The sequence below is a fragment of the Natrix helvetica genome (genome assembly GCF_964273705.1).
Source record: "Natrix helvetica genome assembly, chromosome: 11".
Taxonomy (NCBI): domain Eukaryota; kingdom Metazoa; phylum Chordata; class Lepidosauria; order Squamata; family Natricidae; genus Natrix; species Natrix helvetica.
Genome location: NC_138562.1, coordinates 12152277 through 12170517, shown reverse-complemented (window position 1 = coordinate 12170517; position 18241 = coordinate 12152277). Strand labels below are relative to the sequence as shown.

At 44.3% G+C, this 18241-nt stretch overlaps 1 protein-coding gene across 1 annotated transcript; it reads right to left on the bottom strand.

The window, feature by feature from the left end:
- Window positions 1–322: 322 nt before the first annotated feature.
- On the bottom strand, window positions 323–14612 carry FUNDC2 (FUN14 domain containing 2). The gene is made up of 5 exons (XM_081964156.1): window positions 14409–14612; window positions 9413–9563; window positions 8077–8152; window positions 6499–6636; window positions 323–5767 (listed from the first exon to the last, which is right to left on the bottom strand). Exons 1-5 carry the CDS (start codon window positions 14584–14586, stop codon window positions 5690–5692), a joined length of 621 nt encoding a protein of 206 aa, XP_081820282.1. The 5' UTR covers window positions 14587–14612; the 3' UTR covers window positions 323–5689.
- Window positions 14613–18241: the final 3629 nt, after the last annotated feature.

Sequence of the window (18241 nt, the reverse complement as noted above, 5' to 3'; positions counted from 1 at the left end):
TGTGAGTTACAGTTCAAGGCCATACATTGATAATACAGAGCTGGACTGATCTGTGTTGACTGGAATTTTCCAAGCTCGGGAAAAGTGTTATTTGTGGTAGAATGCTATACAGCCTGGAATTAATAAAAATGTCCGTATTGAAAGAGACAGGTATCTGAGTAGGACATGCAGCAAATCTGACAATCTGATGCTTCCTAATTTCTTGGAAGGCAGAAATTCCAAGAATCTTTGATCGTTGACTAATCATATAAACTAATTAGCAAAGCATCAGGTTGCCTTCTGTTCAGCAAGAGACAAAATTATGTTGAATAACTACAATCGGAAGCCTTTTCAACTTTTCCTTTTAATTCTTCGAGGCTTAATTCAAAAAAATACATGAACCCCACAACTTACAAGAGAGCTTCCATTTTCCAAGAGATCTGACGGCATACAGATTGAATAAATAAGAGACCCCCAAAAACCATTTAATTCTTACTTCAAAATATTTGAATATTGTATAAAAATTTAGAACCACAGATTCCTCCCAAGTCTGACCCAGAGGGCTGATTTGAATTCAGTTTTGCAACTCTGCCCCACCCAGGTAAATTAAAATTGACCCAGTTTCTATAATGTTTTAACCACAATCTCCAAACGTCTCTCTCTCTCTGTGTGCATACCCTATACACACACACATATATATACACATACAGTGTCTGATTGCAACACCAAGCATCTGTGTCTGCATCGCACAAAAATAGTTTTGCGATTCTAGAAGAAAGACACATCTGTTTTAAAATGTTATAGATACGTCGAGGTCGATTCGTGCTCCTGCAGGGAAAAAAGATATTTAAAAAAACATTTAAACAGATGACTGAATCTAAAGTGCTGCATAAAAGAGCTGTCAGTTGAATGCCTTCTACTTAAATGCTTTTAATATATATATTTGCCCTGCCTCCATTCTTTATCCCCCTCCCCCAAAGGGTGATATTATATTCTCTTGTGTTTCCCACTAGCTTCAGTCGGCTTATTCAAACTCCCTCTTGTGTTTAAAGGATTCCCTAGCATGGCAAATATTTTAGGCATCTCCCAGTAGATAATAACCTTGAAACTGGCCTGTGGTCTCAGTGAAATTCACCAAAGTTCTGAGGATCTGTTGAAACTTGTCTTGCAAGAGCTCAGAATCCTACTGACCAAGGACTACAGCGACCATCAATTTCCTTGGGGGAGCAGGAGCAACAAGAGACATGATTTGAATACATAAGAGTCCCACAGGTATAACCTTAAATCTTTGCTCCAACTAACTACAAAAAGGCCAGTGTTTCACAAACTTGGCAACTTTAAAAAGACATATGGACTCCCCAGGTATACCGAGTGGGGAATTCAGGAAGGCAATTCCTTTTAAGTTTAAAGAAATGCTAATTAAGACTATGACAAGCCCCTGCCAGTCAGAGACGACAATCCTTGGTTAAGATGAATCGACAGCTCAGTTCAATATATGGTAGCAAACAGCTCTTGCCTCCCAGATTTGGAAGTTCATGGTTAGAATCGTTGCCGAAAACCAGTGGTGGGATTCAAATAATTTAACAACCGGTCCGCTTGCCCCCAGCCACCACCGCTCAGATGCCCTCGCTTCCCCCAAGCATTTCTTTGCTAACCTGATTTCCAGCTCCGTCGCGTTTCTCACTGTCGTGTGCAGGGAAGCAAAAGTTTGTGGGACTAAAAAAATAAATAAATCAATTTCAACTTCACGAGATCTTTTTTTTTTCCCTTCGTGATAAGTTGGAATTGATTGAAATTTCTTTTTTTTTTTTTACTCCCACAAACTTGTTTTCCTGCACATGATGGAGAGAAATGTGACATGGCTGGAAATCAGGGTAGGAAAGAAATGCTTGGGGGAAGTGAGGACATCTGGGCGCCAGGCGCTGAGAAGAGACCCATCTCTCTCCGCCCGTTCGCCCAACTGAACAAAAAATTAGGTAGCGTTTCTGCGGAACCAGTGCGAACTGGCTGAATCCCACCATTGCCTAAAATCAACTAACTCAGGGCCTGTCTTCCAGTTTTGCTGTATTTGTAGTTTTGAGGAGCCCAACAGCAGCTGCTAAATAAGTTCTCAACTCAGAATTGTAGAGAAAGTTAAGTTCTTTCACCAACTGATTCCAAAACTCAGGGACAGAGGCTGTTTCTACTCAACAAGGAAAAGCTTTGCAGGTACGGTAGTCCTTAAGTTACGACCACAGCAGGAATTTTTATCTCCAAGTCGTGTGGTTATTGACTGAGCGGCGCCCGATTTAGAACTTTGGCCATGGTCATTAAGTGAAACATGGGGCAGTTAAGCAAATCCCCTTCCGCTCCCCCCTTGACTTTGCTCATCAGATGCTCCCTAAAGAAGGTCACCCATCTTGTTGTCCCCATGACAAGGCAGCCATCGTAAACATGCCAAGAGCCCAAATTTGGATCGGGTGGCCGTGGAGATGCTGGAAAAAAGTCACTTTTTTCCAGCATTGCCGTAACTTCACTACAAATGGATAGTCGTTAAGGCGAGGTCTACTTGTACTCCCCGCAAAAGCAGTGAGCAAACCGAACTGGGATTTCAAAGTGTTTCCAGATTGCTTAACGGGCGCCTGAGAAAAGAGGAGATTTATTTGTCCCCAAAGGTGCTTTTTCAAGAGGCAACTGGACTTTCTGGCTTTTTTCTTTGGGAAAAAAAAAAAGAAGAAGAAAGGGCCGAAGAAGCTTCTTGGATGAGAAGTGAAACATCTTCAAAAGAAAAAAAAAACCAAGAAAATCCAGTTGCCTCTTGAAAAAGCACCTTTGGGACAACCATGACCTGGAGGACTGAGAAACTCCAGAGACAGGAAACTTTGTTAGTTGATGCTCAGCAGGTATCTTGCGGTAACTTTTTGCTAGTTCACCTTTTCAAAAGTTTCTTCAGCTTTTAGCCATTAATAAAACCCTTTCCTACGGCTTAGAGCAGTGATGGTGCACGCTTGCGCACATGTGCTCATCTGGGCTGCCACCAGGAAAAGGAGCTGCCGAGGGGGCATGCGCACGCTGGAAAATGTACTTCCGAGGTTTGGCGTGTGCATGCGCACCAGCCAGCAAGTCTTCCGGTTACTGCCGCGCATGCGCACGAGCCGATCAGCTGGGAGAACAGCTCTTCCGATTTCCGGCACTGCGGCACACCCAAAGGCCAGTTGTCGTATGCGCATGCGCGCCAGAAACCCAGAAGAGGAACAGGCAACACAGCATGTGCCAGGCAACATGGCTCCGCATTCCACTTTGGGCACGTGTGCCTTAGGTTCGCCATCACGGGCTTAAGAGCTTCTTTTTCTTTCACAGGTCAAGGTAAACCTTGACACAACAGTTTCCCACCCGTGCCAAAGACTGTTGAGCAGCCACAGTGATGCCCGCACACATGGCTTCCGCTTTCCCTAACCTGAGATTCTTAAAATGGGACCAATTTCCCATTACCCGATCAATACGGTTGTAACGCGCCAACATGGGGACGGCGCCTGGTCTGATCAAAACCCTGCGCTAAGAATGAAGCCCCCTAGTTGCCTTAAGACAGGTGAGGAGACGCGTGATTTGCCGTGACAGCCAGTCGGCCTTTAACGCTGGACGCTCCAAAGGGGTCGGAATATCAAGCTAGTTCTTTTCCTCAGAGTGTCTCATGAAGCCGGAGGATGACGTTTTGCAAGGTAGTCCTGTTTTATGTTCTCAGAAACGTATGAGGAACCCTGGTGGTGCGTAGGATAAGCCCCTGATGGCGCAGTGGTAAGAATGCGGTATTGCAAGCTGACTCTGCCCACTGCCAGGAGTTGGATCCTAATGGGGTTCTAGGTTGACTCGGCCTTCCATCCTTCTGAGATCGCTAAAATGAGGACCCAGATTGTTGGGGGCCAGAGGCTGACTCTGTAAACTGCTTAGAGGGGGCTGTAAAGCATATGAAGCTTTAGATATAAGCCTAAGCGCTATTGTCTTCCTTCCTTCCATGTGGTTAGAATGCAGTATTGCAGGCAAACTCTGCCCACTGCCAAGAGTTTGATCCTTATGGGGTTCTAGGTTGACTCGGCCTTCCATCCTTCCGAGATCACTAAAATGAGGCCCCAGATTGTTGAGGGCAAGAGGCTGACTCTGTAAACCACTTAGAGAGGGCTGTAAAAGCACTGTGAAGCAGTATATAAATCTAAGCGCTATTGTCCTTCCTTCTTTCCTTCCTTCCTTCTTTCCTTCCTTTTCATCCATATGGTTAGAATGCAGTATTGCAGGCAAACTCTGCCCAGTCTGGAGTTTGATCCTTATAGGGCTCTAAGTTGACTCAGCCTTCCATCTTTCCGAGGTTGGTAAAAGGAGGACCCAAATTGTTGGGGGGCAATGTGCAAATACAATTTCTTTCCTTGTAAACCACCCAGAGAATGCTATAAGCACTACAGAGCGGTACATAAGTGTAAATGCTTATCGCTATTGCTGAAAATGGGACGGGGTAAGCTTTTACGGCACAGAGCTCTACCTATAAAAACCAATGAAAGAGGTTCCAGGCGAAGAAAGCTGCTGTTATTCCATAACGTATGCATTTATAGGAACTGGGGAGGGAAAAGAAAGAATGACAGTACTACGAGCTATTGTCCCTATCCCACAGATAAGATGGCAAGAAGTCCAGGAGAAAGCAGACCTAAAGCCTCTCTCTCTGCTCAATATCGCAATTCCTATAAAGGGAAACTAACTTGGGAGCCCAGCATTTGGCTGCTTTTGCTCTGGGCTAAAAGTTAATTCTCCTATGCAGACCTCAGGGCATAAGCAGACCTACCCAGCTTCCCCCACACCCCACCCCCTGCATCCCACCGCCCGCCCAGGAGTTCTGAACCAGACGGTGGAGACCCTCCACATTAATTCCATTCCCCGGAATTCGCTAGCAGTTGCTACCAAGACTCGAATTTATCTTTAACAGCTGCAAAAGGCCAAGCTCTAACTCTGGAGCCGTTCCACTACATAGAACCCCAGTTTTAAGATATTTTCCTTGAGAGGCAGCCGCGCTACCTGAGCCTTCCAGGCCTCCTCCGATCAGACAAAGAGGACAGAGAATTCCACACAGCAGAGTCAGAGGGTTTCCACAGATTATTCCAGTCATCTTGTAGTATAAATTTCAAAAAAAAAAAAAAAAGCAAAACAAATCTTGGATGAGTTGAGTCCAAGAAGCTGCACTCTCAGGCATGGGCTTTGTTAGGAAGCCAGGAGGAAGCAGCCATTTCTGAAGGCAGTTATTCCAGGACATGCTCCCGTCCCGTCCTCGCTGAACTGCTTGCTTCCTTGGTCTGCTAGGAGAGACTCTTGACACTTAATGAGAAGGCGGACGCATAAGCAGGGGCTATGGGTCCTTCCACAGTGAAGTTGTCTAGTTTATGCCAGTAACGGAAGAAGAAAAAATAGATGTGTGGGAGGGAAGGGGGCATTCTGCAGATTTTGGCATCTCAGGCGGGGATCGAAAGCATCTTCAAGATCGGTCCAACTTCCCTCCTGCATCGAATTAAAAAGGGAGAGGGGGGGGGAAGGAAGGCCAGCGGTGGTGTTTCTGGATGCTACTTTGCAAGTATCAAAAGAAAGGCCAGTCAGGAGGCTGAATGCTTCAGCAGGCTAATCAGGCGATGGAGGGACCAAGCAGTGGGAGGGGGCTGCAAGACCAGCCGGTGGAGAGGCGGATTGGGTGGGATTCCTAAGAGGCCATGCCGAGCAAGAAGCCGCCAACGAAACCTCCGGATAGGAGGACATTCCTCTTCAGGAAACTGACCGCCTGGAGGGAGAAAGGAAAAAGTTTACAGAGTCTGCACTTGGACTCTCCGTACTTCTGCTGCTAGGGCTATTAAAAGTCCTCACAAAGCTGGATTCCTTTGGGATCAACGGGGAGATAAAATGACACACTGAGTAAAGGAAGCCACTTGGGATGAGTGTTGTGGCCTGTCAGACGCCGGGAGTCCGGGCCAGCATCAAGGCAACCTGAGAGCTCAGAGGGGGAAAGAGGGAATGGAGTTGGCAGAGAGAGAGAGGCAGAGGCAGCCCTCAGATGGACAGTCAACAGCCCTGGAGGTTGCTGATGAGCAAGAGGAGGAACAGCTGGGTCCAGCGCCTGACACACAGATGCGCAGAAAGCAGAGGAGAGGAGAGCAGAGGAAATCTATGGGCCGGTCTTGGGATGGAAGAGCCACCGCTGCTAGCGAAGCTGCATCTTAGCTCTGGGGATAAAAGGCAGGGGGCGGAGATGACGAGATGTGGCAGACAACTATTCATCTTCCAGACGGACGGACTCGTTAGCTAATGGATTAATTAGGGCATTCATGGGAACTCTGACAGCAACTGTTACTTAGCTAGGAAGGAAATCACAGTCCTGGGAGGACTGAAGATTGCTAACCCCTAATTCTTTCTCTCTCCGTCTCTATTGCATAAATCATTCTGTTTTTCTTACTCGCACCCCAGCGACCAGCCCTCCAAAACCCGTCTTTTCACAGGTTTGGCCTCCAGTCTCACCTCATCGAATTGGCTCTTCACCTCTGGCGCCAGCTTGCTGGAGGTGCTACTAGAGAACTTCAGATGCTTCTTAGCTTTGCTCACGTCTCGCTCTACCATCTTCCAGTCGATCTTGATGTACCCCGTGTGGTTTGCAAGCTGGAGCAGGGAGAGGTTTCATTGAAGCCAGGGTCTGCACGTAAAACCAGGTTTCCCTGGACAGTGTGCTCCTTTCCCCAGCTGACTCACTTCATGACCAAAAATTTTTAAAAAAGCATGCAAGGCAGACATTTTCTGCCCAGGGAAGAGCAGAACTTCTGTAAACCAGGATCTCAAACCCCCTGACCTTTGCAGGCAGCTCCAAAGGATACCACCATCTATATCTGTTCTGACCTAAGCTTCCCCAGCAGCACGAAGCCGAGTCTTCGTCCAAACAAACCCCTTTTATTTAATTTACAGTGAATTCTTTTCCAGCAAAGTCTTTCCTCTCCCACAGTCTTTCAAGATAGCTCACAATTACCAACCTTGATCAGGCTTGGAGAGAGGCCAGGCCGAGATCTTTCAGACGCTGCAATACTTGGCAAGAGTGCAGGAATGAACTAACTGTCTCCTGCAAACTCCACTCCCCTGTTGCTCCTCTTTTATTCCCTATGGGAGGGGCCATTCATTGTCTGGCCTTACTCCCAAGTCGACCCCTGTTCTTTAGCTGTTCCCTTCGTCTTGCAACTCTATGCATGCGCAAACTGGGAACAGGCTCCAGCTGTTCGTCTGCCTCACTGATGTCTGATTCTGAAGGCAGCTGATAACTGTCAGATGGCCCTGGCCCCCTCTCTGCCTCCGACACAGAGCCCTCATCAGAGCCTTCCCCAGACTCCAGGACTGGCCCAGGTTCCTCCCCAACCTCCTCACTGTCCGAATCTGCTGCCAGCTCTGCTGGCCACTGGTGGGCCACAATAATATCTTATCAAACTGCAAATCTAGTAGAGGTATGAAAGATCCAGACCCCTAAGGAACTGTCCTGATGTTATTGAACTACAGGAGAGTCACATGTTCCCTGGTCCAGATCTCTAGAAGCCAAAATGCCCTACAGGTAACAACAGGGCATCCCACGAGATACAATAGTACAAGGCTGCCCCTGACTTGAATAGGTCCATAGTCTAAAAAGGTTCTATATTAAAAGGCGAGTATGTCAGATCTGAAGGTGCTACAGGGCCAAGTCAAAAAGCAAGAGACTTAAGGGCTCCATTAAACTACCACCATTACTATCACTGCTACCGAGCGGTGCGGTGGCCTAGAGGTGGAGCTCTCGCCTCACAATCAGGAGGCAGTGAGTTCGATCCTAGGTAGAGGCAGATATCTCTCTCTCTGGGCCCCAATGAGAATGTATCGGCTGAACAAGACTCCGCCCTGGTGACAGGAAGGGCACTCGGCCAGTAAACACTATGCTCCATTCAGTTGCTCAGACTCCATCCCGCGAGGGGTTACGGGGTTGTTATCACTGCTACCATGAATTAAAACATGAGGGTGAAGCTCTTGCTGAAGAGAGGTTCCTTCTTGTGTTGACAACTACTCCCAAGTCCATGGTGGACAGAAACCAACCTGGAGCAGAAAGAAGCCTCCTCCCACTGCGGTCGCTGCCAATTTGCCAACTTTCTGGAAGATGAATCCAGTACACCTGCCAATTAAAACAGAGAGTGTCAAATAAAACAAGGCTAGATGAGAATCAGTTTGATGTAGCGGTTTGGGTACCAGCTGAGAACCTAGGACACTGAAGTCCCATCTTAGGCATGAAAACTGGGCCAATCACCGGGAGTTTCACCTTAGGCATGAGAGTTGGCTGGGTGACTTTGGGCCAATCACTAGGAGATTGGGAATTCTAGTCTTGACATAGCCATGAAAACCGGCTGGGTGACCTGATGTATTTATCGCTAGGAGACCGGGAGTTCTAGTGCTGCCATGAAAGCCAGCTGGGTGACTTTGGGCCAATCACCAGGAGATTGGGAAGTCTAGTCCCACTTTAGTCATGAAAAGCAGCTGAGTGACTTTGAGCCAATCATCAGGAGACAGTGAGTTCTAGATTCAAAGTCAGCAGGATGACCTTGGCCCAGTCCCCCTCTGTCAGCTCTAGGAAGGGGGACGCAAGGGCAGACTACTTCCAAAAAACCTTGTCAAAAAACCCGCAGGGACCAGTCCGGGCAATCAGCCAAGTCAAAAACTGACTTGAAGGCACAAAAAAAAAAAACACACACAAAAAAACAAACTCATGATTTAAAGCATCGCTAAAGGATCTGTCTGTTTTTAAAAAGTGGATATTCGAACCCCAGGAATTATGGCATCAACTGATCTCGCTCATCCGTCACCCATCCTTCTGTTGTGGCCTGCCAGCGGCCAGTGGAGCTGGCAGCAGATTCGGAGAGTGAGGAGGTTGGGGAGGGACATGGGCCAGTCGTGGAGTCTGGGGAAGGCTCTGATGAGGGCTCTGTGTCAGAGGCAGAGATGGGGACAGAGCCGTCTGACAGTTATCAGCTGCCTTCAGAGTCAGACATCAGTGAGGCAGATGGACAGCTGGAGCCTGTTCCCAGTGTGCGCTTGCGCAGAGTTGCCAGACGAAGGGAACAGCTAAAGAACAGGGGTCGACTTGGGAGTGAGGTCACACGTGGACGGTGAATGGCCCCTCCCAGAGGAAATAAAAGAGGAGCAAAAGGGGAGTGGAGTTTGCAGGAGACAATTAGTTCGCTTAATTGGTTCTCCAAGCCAGATAAGGTCTGTGACTGTAAATCCTCCCTTGAAAGACTAGATGTGAATGAGCAGGATTCACAGTCAATTAATAAAAGGGTTTTTTGTTGGGACCAGGAGTTTGCTTCATGCTCTTGGGAAAAAGCCTCGGTCAGAGCACCATCAATCCAAGCAAAACCTGCACACAGAGCAACCTCACCATCCTGTGACGCCTCCAATTGCCAGCTGGGTGGCAACGTTGTATTTTTCCTCGTTGGACGTTGAACTCGGCCCAAACAGTTTGCGCCACCACGGTTGATTCTTGGTGTATTCAGACAGGTCCAGCACATCCTCGTCACTGTTCTGATTCCCTAAAAAAAAAAAAAAAGCAGGCCAAAATAACGTCTGTGACTTACAGGAGAAGAAAGTTTACTCTGCAGCAAAAATGCAAACAGAAGTGAAGTGGCAGAAACGTACAGTACTTTCTCAAATGCAATTCAATCGATCAATCAGTCAATCAATCAATCAGAATAGAGCTGGAAGGGACCTTGGAGGTCTTTTCAAACACTGCTCTCATCCGTGGGTTGTTACCCATAATTTATTGAGTAGATGGAAAATGACATCATTTGAGCAAATCAAAATACAGCAATGGTTTTGCTTCACTGGCAAAAATATGGATAAATCCTAATCAAATCAGAAACAAGTCAGACATATTTTAATTTAGCATATTTTAGTCTTGGTGGTGCAGTGGTTAGAATGCAGCATTGCAAGCTAATTCACTGCTGACTGTCAGGAGTCATACTATCTCTATTATGCCAGTCTTGTCTACAAATATATGAATTGAATAGAGATGAATGTAGACAGAGGAGGTTGTAGAACTGTAATAAATATACTGACTTATTTTATAGGCTCCTCTAAATGGCACATTCTATTTCCAACCTTGTGCTTAAACATGCTCAACTATTGTCATCTTAAATACCAACAATGCCTACAATTGTATTGGGTGCAAAGCTCAACAGCATTATACACTTGATACAGAAAAGAACTTTTCATCTCAATTTCCTTCCAGAAAGTGTCAGTTTCCAGAAAGGGTCAGTCATAACAAACAAACAAAATGCAAGCCATGGTGACAGGGAAAATCCAGAAATACTGAATACTTAACAAGGACCAACTAAATAGCTCAAGAGTGCAGACATTTTGCGTTTTCCAAAACTCTTCATAAATACAATTAGTAGTTGTTGCTTCTTACATCCGTATAGGGTTCATTTGTACCCACTAACATGGAATGCAAACATATTAATGATTAGAATGGAAAGAAAGTTTCATTAATTTGCTACTTTGCTTTCCAAAACATTACATCCAAAACTATGTATACTGAACGTTAATTCAGTGAGAGAAGCCACTTAGAACTAAGGAGAAATTTCCTGACAGTGAGAACAATTCATCAGTGGAACAACTTGCCTCCAGAAGTTGTGAATGCTCCAACACTGGAAGGTTTTAAGAAGAAATTGGATAACCATTTGTCTGAAGTGGTGTAGGGTTTCCTGCCTAAGCAGGGGGTTGGGCTAGAAGATCTCCAGGGTCCCTTCCAACTCTGTTATTCTATATTCTAATGTGAACTGAAATATCTAAAACTGTAAAAGGAATCCTTGTCTTTTAGTTTAGAATTACTATTAGTTAAATATCACAGCTTTTGAGCTGTTTTGCCTTGTGCTTGTTTTCAGCTGAGGTTTCAGTAAGAAATTATTCAGCTGCCATAAAGAAATCTGAATTAACATGTTCTATAATTTGTCAAATGAATTCTTGCTATTGACCTCATTGCCATATTTTTTTAAATTGGTGTTTTAAACCTGCTGTATTGTTGCAAAGGATCTAATGTGTTGGTATTTTTTCTATTTCTTACTATGCATTTTTTCCTTCCCTCTGCAGCTTCTTGGGTTTTTAAAAATATACGTTATTAAATTTCTGGGAAAGATTAAAAACATTAAAAAAAAACAAGAAAAAACTTAAAAAGGACCACACTAGAGAAAAAGAAAGTGCAAAGGAATAATGGAAAAAGAAAAAAAAAGAAAAGAAAAATTAGGTGTTCTGAAGAATTTGGGAGGTTGCACATTCTTTTATTCCGTTTTGGTCTGTCCCTATTAAAGATTTTATTCAACCATGGATTTTGAGCTGCTTCCCACAATCTACTTTCAAGCTGCAAAACCAGAAAGAGGCATATTGAGAACCTCTGCTTTTTTAACAGAATTTAACAGAATAACAGAGTTAGAAGGAACCTTGGAGATCCTCTAGTCTGACCCCCTGAACAAGCAGGAGACCTGGCCTATGCCATTTCAGACAAGTGGCTGTCCAGTCTCTTCTTAAAAACCTCCAGGGATGGAGCATTCACAACTTCTGGAAGCAAGGCATTGCACAGATTAATTGTTCTCACTGTCAGAAATTTTTCCTTAGTTCTAGGTTGCTTCTTTCTTTAATGAGCTTCCACCTTACTCCTTGTCCTGCTCTCTGGTGCTACGAAAAATAGGTTGACACCCCCCCTTCTTTGTGGCAGCCCCTCAAATATTTGAACACTGCTATCATGTCGACCCCAATCCTTCTTTTCTCTAGACTAGCCACACCCAATTCCTGCAACAGGTCTTCATATGTTTAACCTCCAGCTAAAACATACAAAGAACTGGCAAATTAGTTGATTGCTAAGCCGGGATAATTAAAGATAATTAATCAAATATGAGAATAATCTTGGACACACTGGAATACTACGAAGCGCATCCAAGAGAAGCAAATGGCGCTGATTTTCCTTGAAGCACAGAAGGCGTTTGACAATGTGAAGTGGCAATTCATGCTGACACAACTAAAGGTTATGGACTTTGGCGAGAGATTTATCAGGATGATTAAGGCAATATAATATAAACAAACCGCAAGGGTGATGGTAAATGGAGATATGACTGAAAAGGTTAATATTAAGAAGGATACAAGGCAGGGATGCCCCCTGTCGTTATTATTTGTGTTGACACTGGAGGTATTAAATAGAAATATTAGACAGGATAAGGAGATAAAAGAAGACGGGATAATTTTTCAAGGGCAGTATTTTTTTTAGTGCAGCCAAGTGTTGTGTAACTGATACCTAGGATGCAGTTGCGTCAGATGCCCCATTTATACACCAGACAAGTAACTTCTGATCATCACAGTCACAGTCTCTCAAACTCAACACACTTAGCAGGACTATCTAAACAATCTTTAGGAGCTTCTTCCCCAAAACAAAATATACATGTAAATAAATAAAACATTTTTTTTAAAAAAAGAAGAATGCCAGGGGTGGGTTTGTGGGAAGGGCAATAATGTCTCATTAAGAATGGCTTTTGAATCACGAATGAAAATCATATAGTGTTTTATTTTTGCTGTACAATGCAAAAGGATGAGTGGGGAGTGAAATAAAAGCAAAGTGAGGGCTTTTGTTATTTCCAGCCACAGATCCAGTTGTAACAGACACCTGACCGTAGACGGATTAAGTGGTGGTGATTGCATCTTCTTCCCAAACTTCTCTTTGAATAGAATATAAATGTAGAATAACAGAGATGGAAGGACCTTAGAGGTCTTCTAGTCCAACCTCCTGCTTAGGCAGGAAACCCTACACCACTTCAGACAAATGGTTATCCAACATCTTCTTAAAAACTTCCAGTGTTGGAGCATTCACAACTTCTGGAGGCAAGTTGCTCCACTGATTAATTATTCTGTCAGGAAATTTCTCCTTAGTTTTAACTTGTTTCTTTCCTTGATTAGTTTCCATTGCCTTGAGGTGCTTTGGAGAATAGCTTAACTCCCCCTTTCATTAAACTAGGATGTGGTAAAGCCACAAGTAGGACATCATAGCTCCAGATCAACTCAACTAAGATTTGTATAAAGGAAACCTAGAACTCCCCGGAGCTATGGTGGTTTCTAAACTATTTGACCCAATTACCACTTTTCTAGGTCTCAAATAATGCAATTACTTTCAACATGCATGTGCACAAACATACAGAGACTTGTTTAAACAAATATCTCAGCAGCAACAATTCCAAAATTGAGTCAATTCCAAACTGCTCCAATTCTCCCAGGATAAGTACCAATATTACTCCTTTGGGACAACTGCCCGCAATTTAAGGATGGCTGCTTTAGAATGTTATGGTGAGGGTCAAATGAGTAGAGGAGAATGTTCTGAGTTGCCATGAGAAAACTCTGGGCATTAGATAAATGCAAAAAAATATGGATGCTTAATTTTGATATTAATTTTGATATTGTGCAAATGTACAAAATGAAGTGGAATATAGTAAACATGAGTGAATAGAAGCACTTTTTTTAAAAACAGTGAGTCCAAATAAACTATTAGAATAGAATAGTATAGAATAATAAAGATAGAATAGAATAGAAAGAATAATGAAGATAGAATAGAATAATGAAGATGCAATGGAATGGAATGGAATAGAATAGGAATAGAATTGAATTCTTTTTGGGCCAAGTGGGAGACAAGGAATTTGTCTTTGGTGCATATGCTCTCAGTGTACATAAAAAGACAAGATACATTCGTCACAAATCATAAGGTACAACACTTAATGATAGTCATAGGTTACTAATGCCACCTCAGAGTAGCCCAAGCAAGCTTAAATTAAAGGACCACAATTTCCAAAGTCTATCCTATTCTAAATTAAAGGATTTCTAAATTACATTTCTAAATTAAAGGACCACAATTTCTAGTTCAAAGTTTGTCAAATCTGGCATCTTTAAGACACCTGGAACTCAACTCCCAGAATTGTTCAGCCAGGGATTTATTTTTTAAAAAATAGCAATCATAATTTCATTTTGCCTCTCTAGGCCCATAGTGGAAATGGATTTCCTCCAGCAGCTTTCATGGGGACCTCTCTGATTCCATTCCCGCCCTTTGGGGCATCTTCCTGACACCCCTGTAAGGTAGGACCAGCCAGCAAGGGTAGAGGCGCGTGGTCCTCCCTTCCAGAGGCTGGGGAAGATGGGTAATGGAGTCAAACAGATACAGAAGGCACCAGCACACCCAGCACAGCTTCAAGGAAGCCCTTCCTAAAAGGGGGTGGGAGGAATGCATAAGGGGGCGGAGCCAAATGAACGAACCGCCCCCTTCTCATCCCGCGGTGACGTCACTCCTTTATTTCCAACGGCGGGGGGGGGCAGGGGGAGGGAAAGGGATGGCGGCGGTCGACCCTCACCTGGCATGATGGTGTAGAGCCGGCGCTGCTGCTGCCGCGCCCGCCTCCTGCGTTTGGCCTCCTGCTCGAGGCGGATGAGGGAGGAGCACGAGTGGGCGCCGCGGCCGTTAGGCGGCCTCTCCTCCCCTTCCTCCTCTTCCTCCTCCTCCTCCTCCCCCGGGTAGGCGGAGCCCTCCATCGCGCTCCGGAAGGCGCATGCGCGCTCTTGCCTGCGCGTGGAGGGAGCCGACTAGCGGCACCGCCCCGAGCGTCGCGGCGTTTTAGTGGATCACCTAGGCGACGGCGCGGTGGGCAGGGCCGACGCGCGCTCTGTTTGTGGGTGGGGTTGTGGCGTCATCGGGCTAGGCCCCGCCCCTTTGAATGCTAGCAAAGGAGCTCTGGGCGGCTAGAGGCGGTTTTTCAATTCCCTGGAGTGGGTGAAGCAGTGCCTCTGAGCGTGTGCAGAGTTTTTTCCCCCCTCTTCACCCTCCCGTGCCGCTGAAAGCCATCCATGCTGTGCAAGGGAACCAGGCAGCAGCAGCAGCCGCCTCGCTGAAATAACGTGGCTCAGGGCGTATGTGGCACATTCAGCACGCTTTTTCAAATGTGTGGAACGATTCGTGCAATATGTAAAAATAATCAATGCAATCCCGTTTTATTTTATTCAAGGCCCCCGCCAGATCCAAACAGCATCCCGCAATGTCTACACCGCCGTGGGAAAGTCAATTAAGACAAAGCAACATTCTCCGAAAAAGTCATTTATTGCAAGAATTTTGACATTTGCCCAGTCCTGGGCTGTGTGCAACACCAAAAGTTGTCCTGTAGTACCTCATTTATTTCTTTGATTTGTCAATCGTTTACAAAATAATGGGAATAAAAATAAGCATGAGTATGAATGAAATAGGTACGAATAAATGGGGACAGTAGGACAGGGTCGGTAGGCATGATGGTGTGCTTATGCACGCCCCTTACAGACCTCTTAGGAATGGGCTGAGGTCAATAGTAGACAGTTTAAGGTTAAAGGTATGAGGATTTGAAGATGTAACAACAGAGCCAGGTAATGCACTCCAGGCTTTGACCTCCCTGCTGCTGAAGTCGTATTTTCTGCAATCAGGTTTGGAGCAGTTTACCTTGAGTGTATCTGTTGTGTTATTGAATACCTTGCAAGAAAGGAAGAGTGAACTTTTGATTCAGACCTTCCTGCTTGTCATATCTACAATGATAGCTAGATGAGAATGCAATCAATGGAATCCGATCCAAGCCAGATCCAAATAACATCCCACAATGTCTACACTGCCAGGGAAAGTAAATAAGACAAAGCAACGCTCTCTGAAAAATTCATTTTTCTGTAGCACTTTATCGTATTTATTGTCCTGGACAATGCAGCACAAAATGTTTTTCCTATTTACAAGGATACCTAAATGAGAATGATAATTATTACAACGGGTTTATAGCATCGAGACCTGTCCGTTCCAGGGATGCACCACACTTTACTGATTAGCTTATTCGAGCAGCCTGTAAAATAAGACATGTTTGGGGACCATGGATGGATGGATCAGATTCTCCAGGAAACTCCTGCTTCACTATTTTTATCATGCTTAGGGAGCTAGTTCCTTATTGGGCTAGAATGGTCTTTCTGAATCTCAGCAATTTTAAACTCTATAGCAGGGGTGTCCAAACTTGGCAACTTTAAGACTTGTGGACTTCAACTCCCAGAATTCCCCAGCCTGGGGAATTCTGGGAATTGAAGTCCACAAGTCTTAAAGTTGCCAAGTTTGGACACCCCTGCTCTATAGCTTTCGACTTCCACCATTCTGATAGTTGAAGTCCACCCCTTGTAAAGCACGCTGGCTGGGAAATGTTGGAAGTCTAAGTCCACCCATCTTAAAGTTGTTGAGGTTGAGAAAATGGTTGAGGTTGACTTAGATGTGGACATGGTCCTTTCTATTGATAAGAGTAGAGGTGGCATAGTGGTTAGAGTGCAGTACTGCAGGCTATTTCAACTGCAGCTAGAAGTCAACTGACTTCTAGCTGCAGTTCGGCGGTTCAAATCTCACCAGGCTCAAGCTTGACTCATCCTTCCATCCTTCCAGGGTGGGTAAAATGAGGACCCATATTGTTGTGGGCAATAGGCTGACTCTGTAAACTGTTTAGAGAGGGCTGTAAAAGCATTATCAAGCGGTATATAAGTCTAAGTGCTTTTGCTATCAAGTCTGCCACAAACTGGTTATACCATAAACTGAACACTGCACCTTTCTTCCTGAAAGACATTTCCAGGGTAATCCACTTCACCTTGAGGATCTCCAAAGGGACAGTGGACGGGACACATTTCTTAAATTTGCCTCTTGCTGGGATGGTTAAGAAACATAGGGGTAGAAAAGTCACTTGTGGAAGGAACAAATCCAGCTGTTTCATGTCTCAAGGGTTGAAAGGAACAAATCCAGCTGTTTCAAAGGTCGAAGATGGCAGTAGGCTGCGATGCCACAGGAGACCCAGTAATCAGATGTAGCTGTTGGTATTATCGGACAGATCCTACATCAACTACTGAGCAACCTGTTCACACCAGGATCTGGAGTTCTCTCCACTGCTTTCAGAACAAAAGAAAAGAAAAAATATCATGGTTAAAAAGAGAGACCACTTGGTAGAAGAAAGTCAGTGGTTCATAGGCTGCATAAACAGAGGGATAGAATCAAGATCACGTGAAGTGTTAATATCACTTTATAATGCCTTGGTAAGGCCACACTTGGAATTGTGCATTGTTTTGGTCACCACAATGTAAAAAAGATGTTAAGATTCTATAAAGAGTGCAGAGAAGAGCAGCAAAGATGATTAGGGGGCTGGAGACTAAAACATATAAAGAACAGTTGCTGGAATTGGGTATGTCTAGTTTAATAAAAAGAAAGGCTAGGGGTGACATGATAGCAGTGTTCCAATATCTCAGGGACTGCCACAAAGAAGAGGGAGTCAAGCTTTTCTCCAAAGCCCCTGAAGGCAGGACAAGAAGCAATGGTTGGAAACTAATCAAGGAGAGAAGCAACTTAGAACTAAGGAGAAGTTTCCTGAAAGTTAGAACAATTTATCAGTGGAACAGCTTGAGGTGGCATTAGTAACCTATGACTATCATTAAGTGTTGTACCTTATGATTTGTGACAAATGTATCATGTCTTTTTATGTACACTGAGAGCATATGCACCAAAGACAAATTCCTTTTGTCCCACTTGGCCCAAAAAGAATTCAATTCTATTCCTATTCTATTCCATTCCATTCCATTGCATCTTCATTATTCTATTCTATCTTCATTATTCTTTCTATTCTATTCTATCTTTATTATTCTATACTATTCTATTCTAATAGTTTATTTGGACTCACTGTTTTTAAAAAAGTGCTTCTATTCACTCATGTTTACTATATTCCACTTCATTTTGTACATTTGCACAATATCAAAATTAATATCAAAATTAAGCATCCATATTTTTTTGCATTTATCTAATGCCCAGAGTTTTCTCATGGCAACTCAGAACATTCTCCTCTGCTCATTTGACCCTCACCATAACACTCTAAAGCAGCCATCCTTAAATTGCGGGCAGTTGTCCCAAAGGAGTAATATTGGTACTTATCCTGGGAGAATTGGAGCAGTTTGGAATTGACTCAATTTTGGAATTGTTGCTGCTGAGATATTTGTTTAAACAAGTCTCTGTATGTTTGTGCACATGCATGTTGAAAGTAATTGCATTATTTGAGACCTAGAAAAGTGGTAATTGGGTCAAATAGTTTAGAAACCACCATAGCTCCGGGGAGTTCTAGGTTTCCTTTATACAAATCTTAGTTGAGTTGATCTGGAGCTATGATGTCCT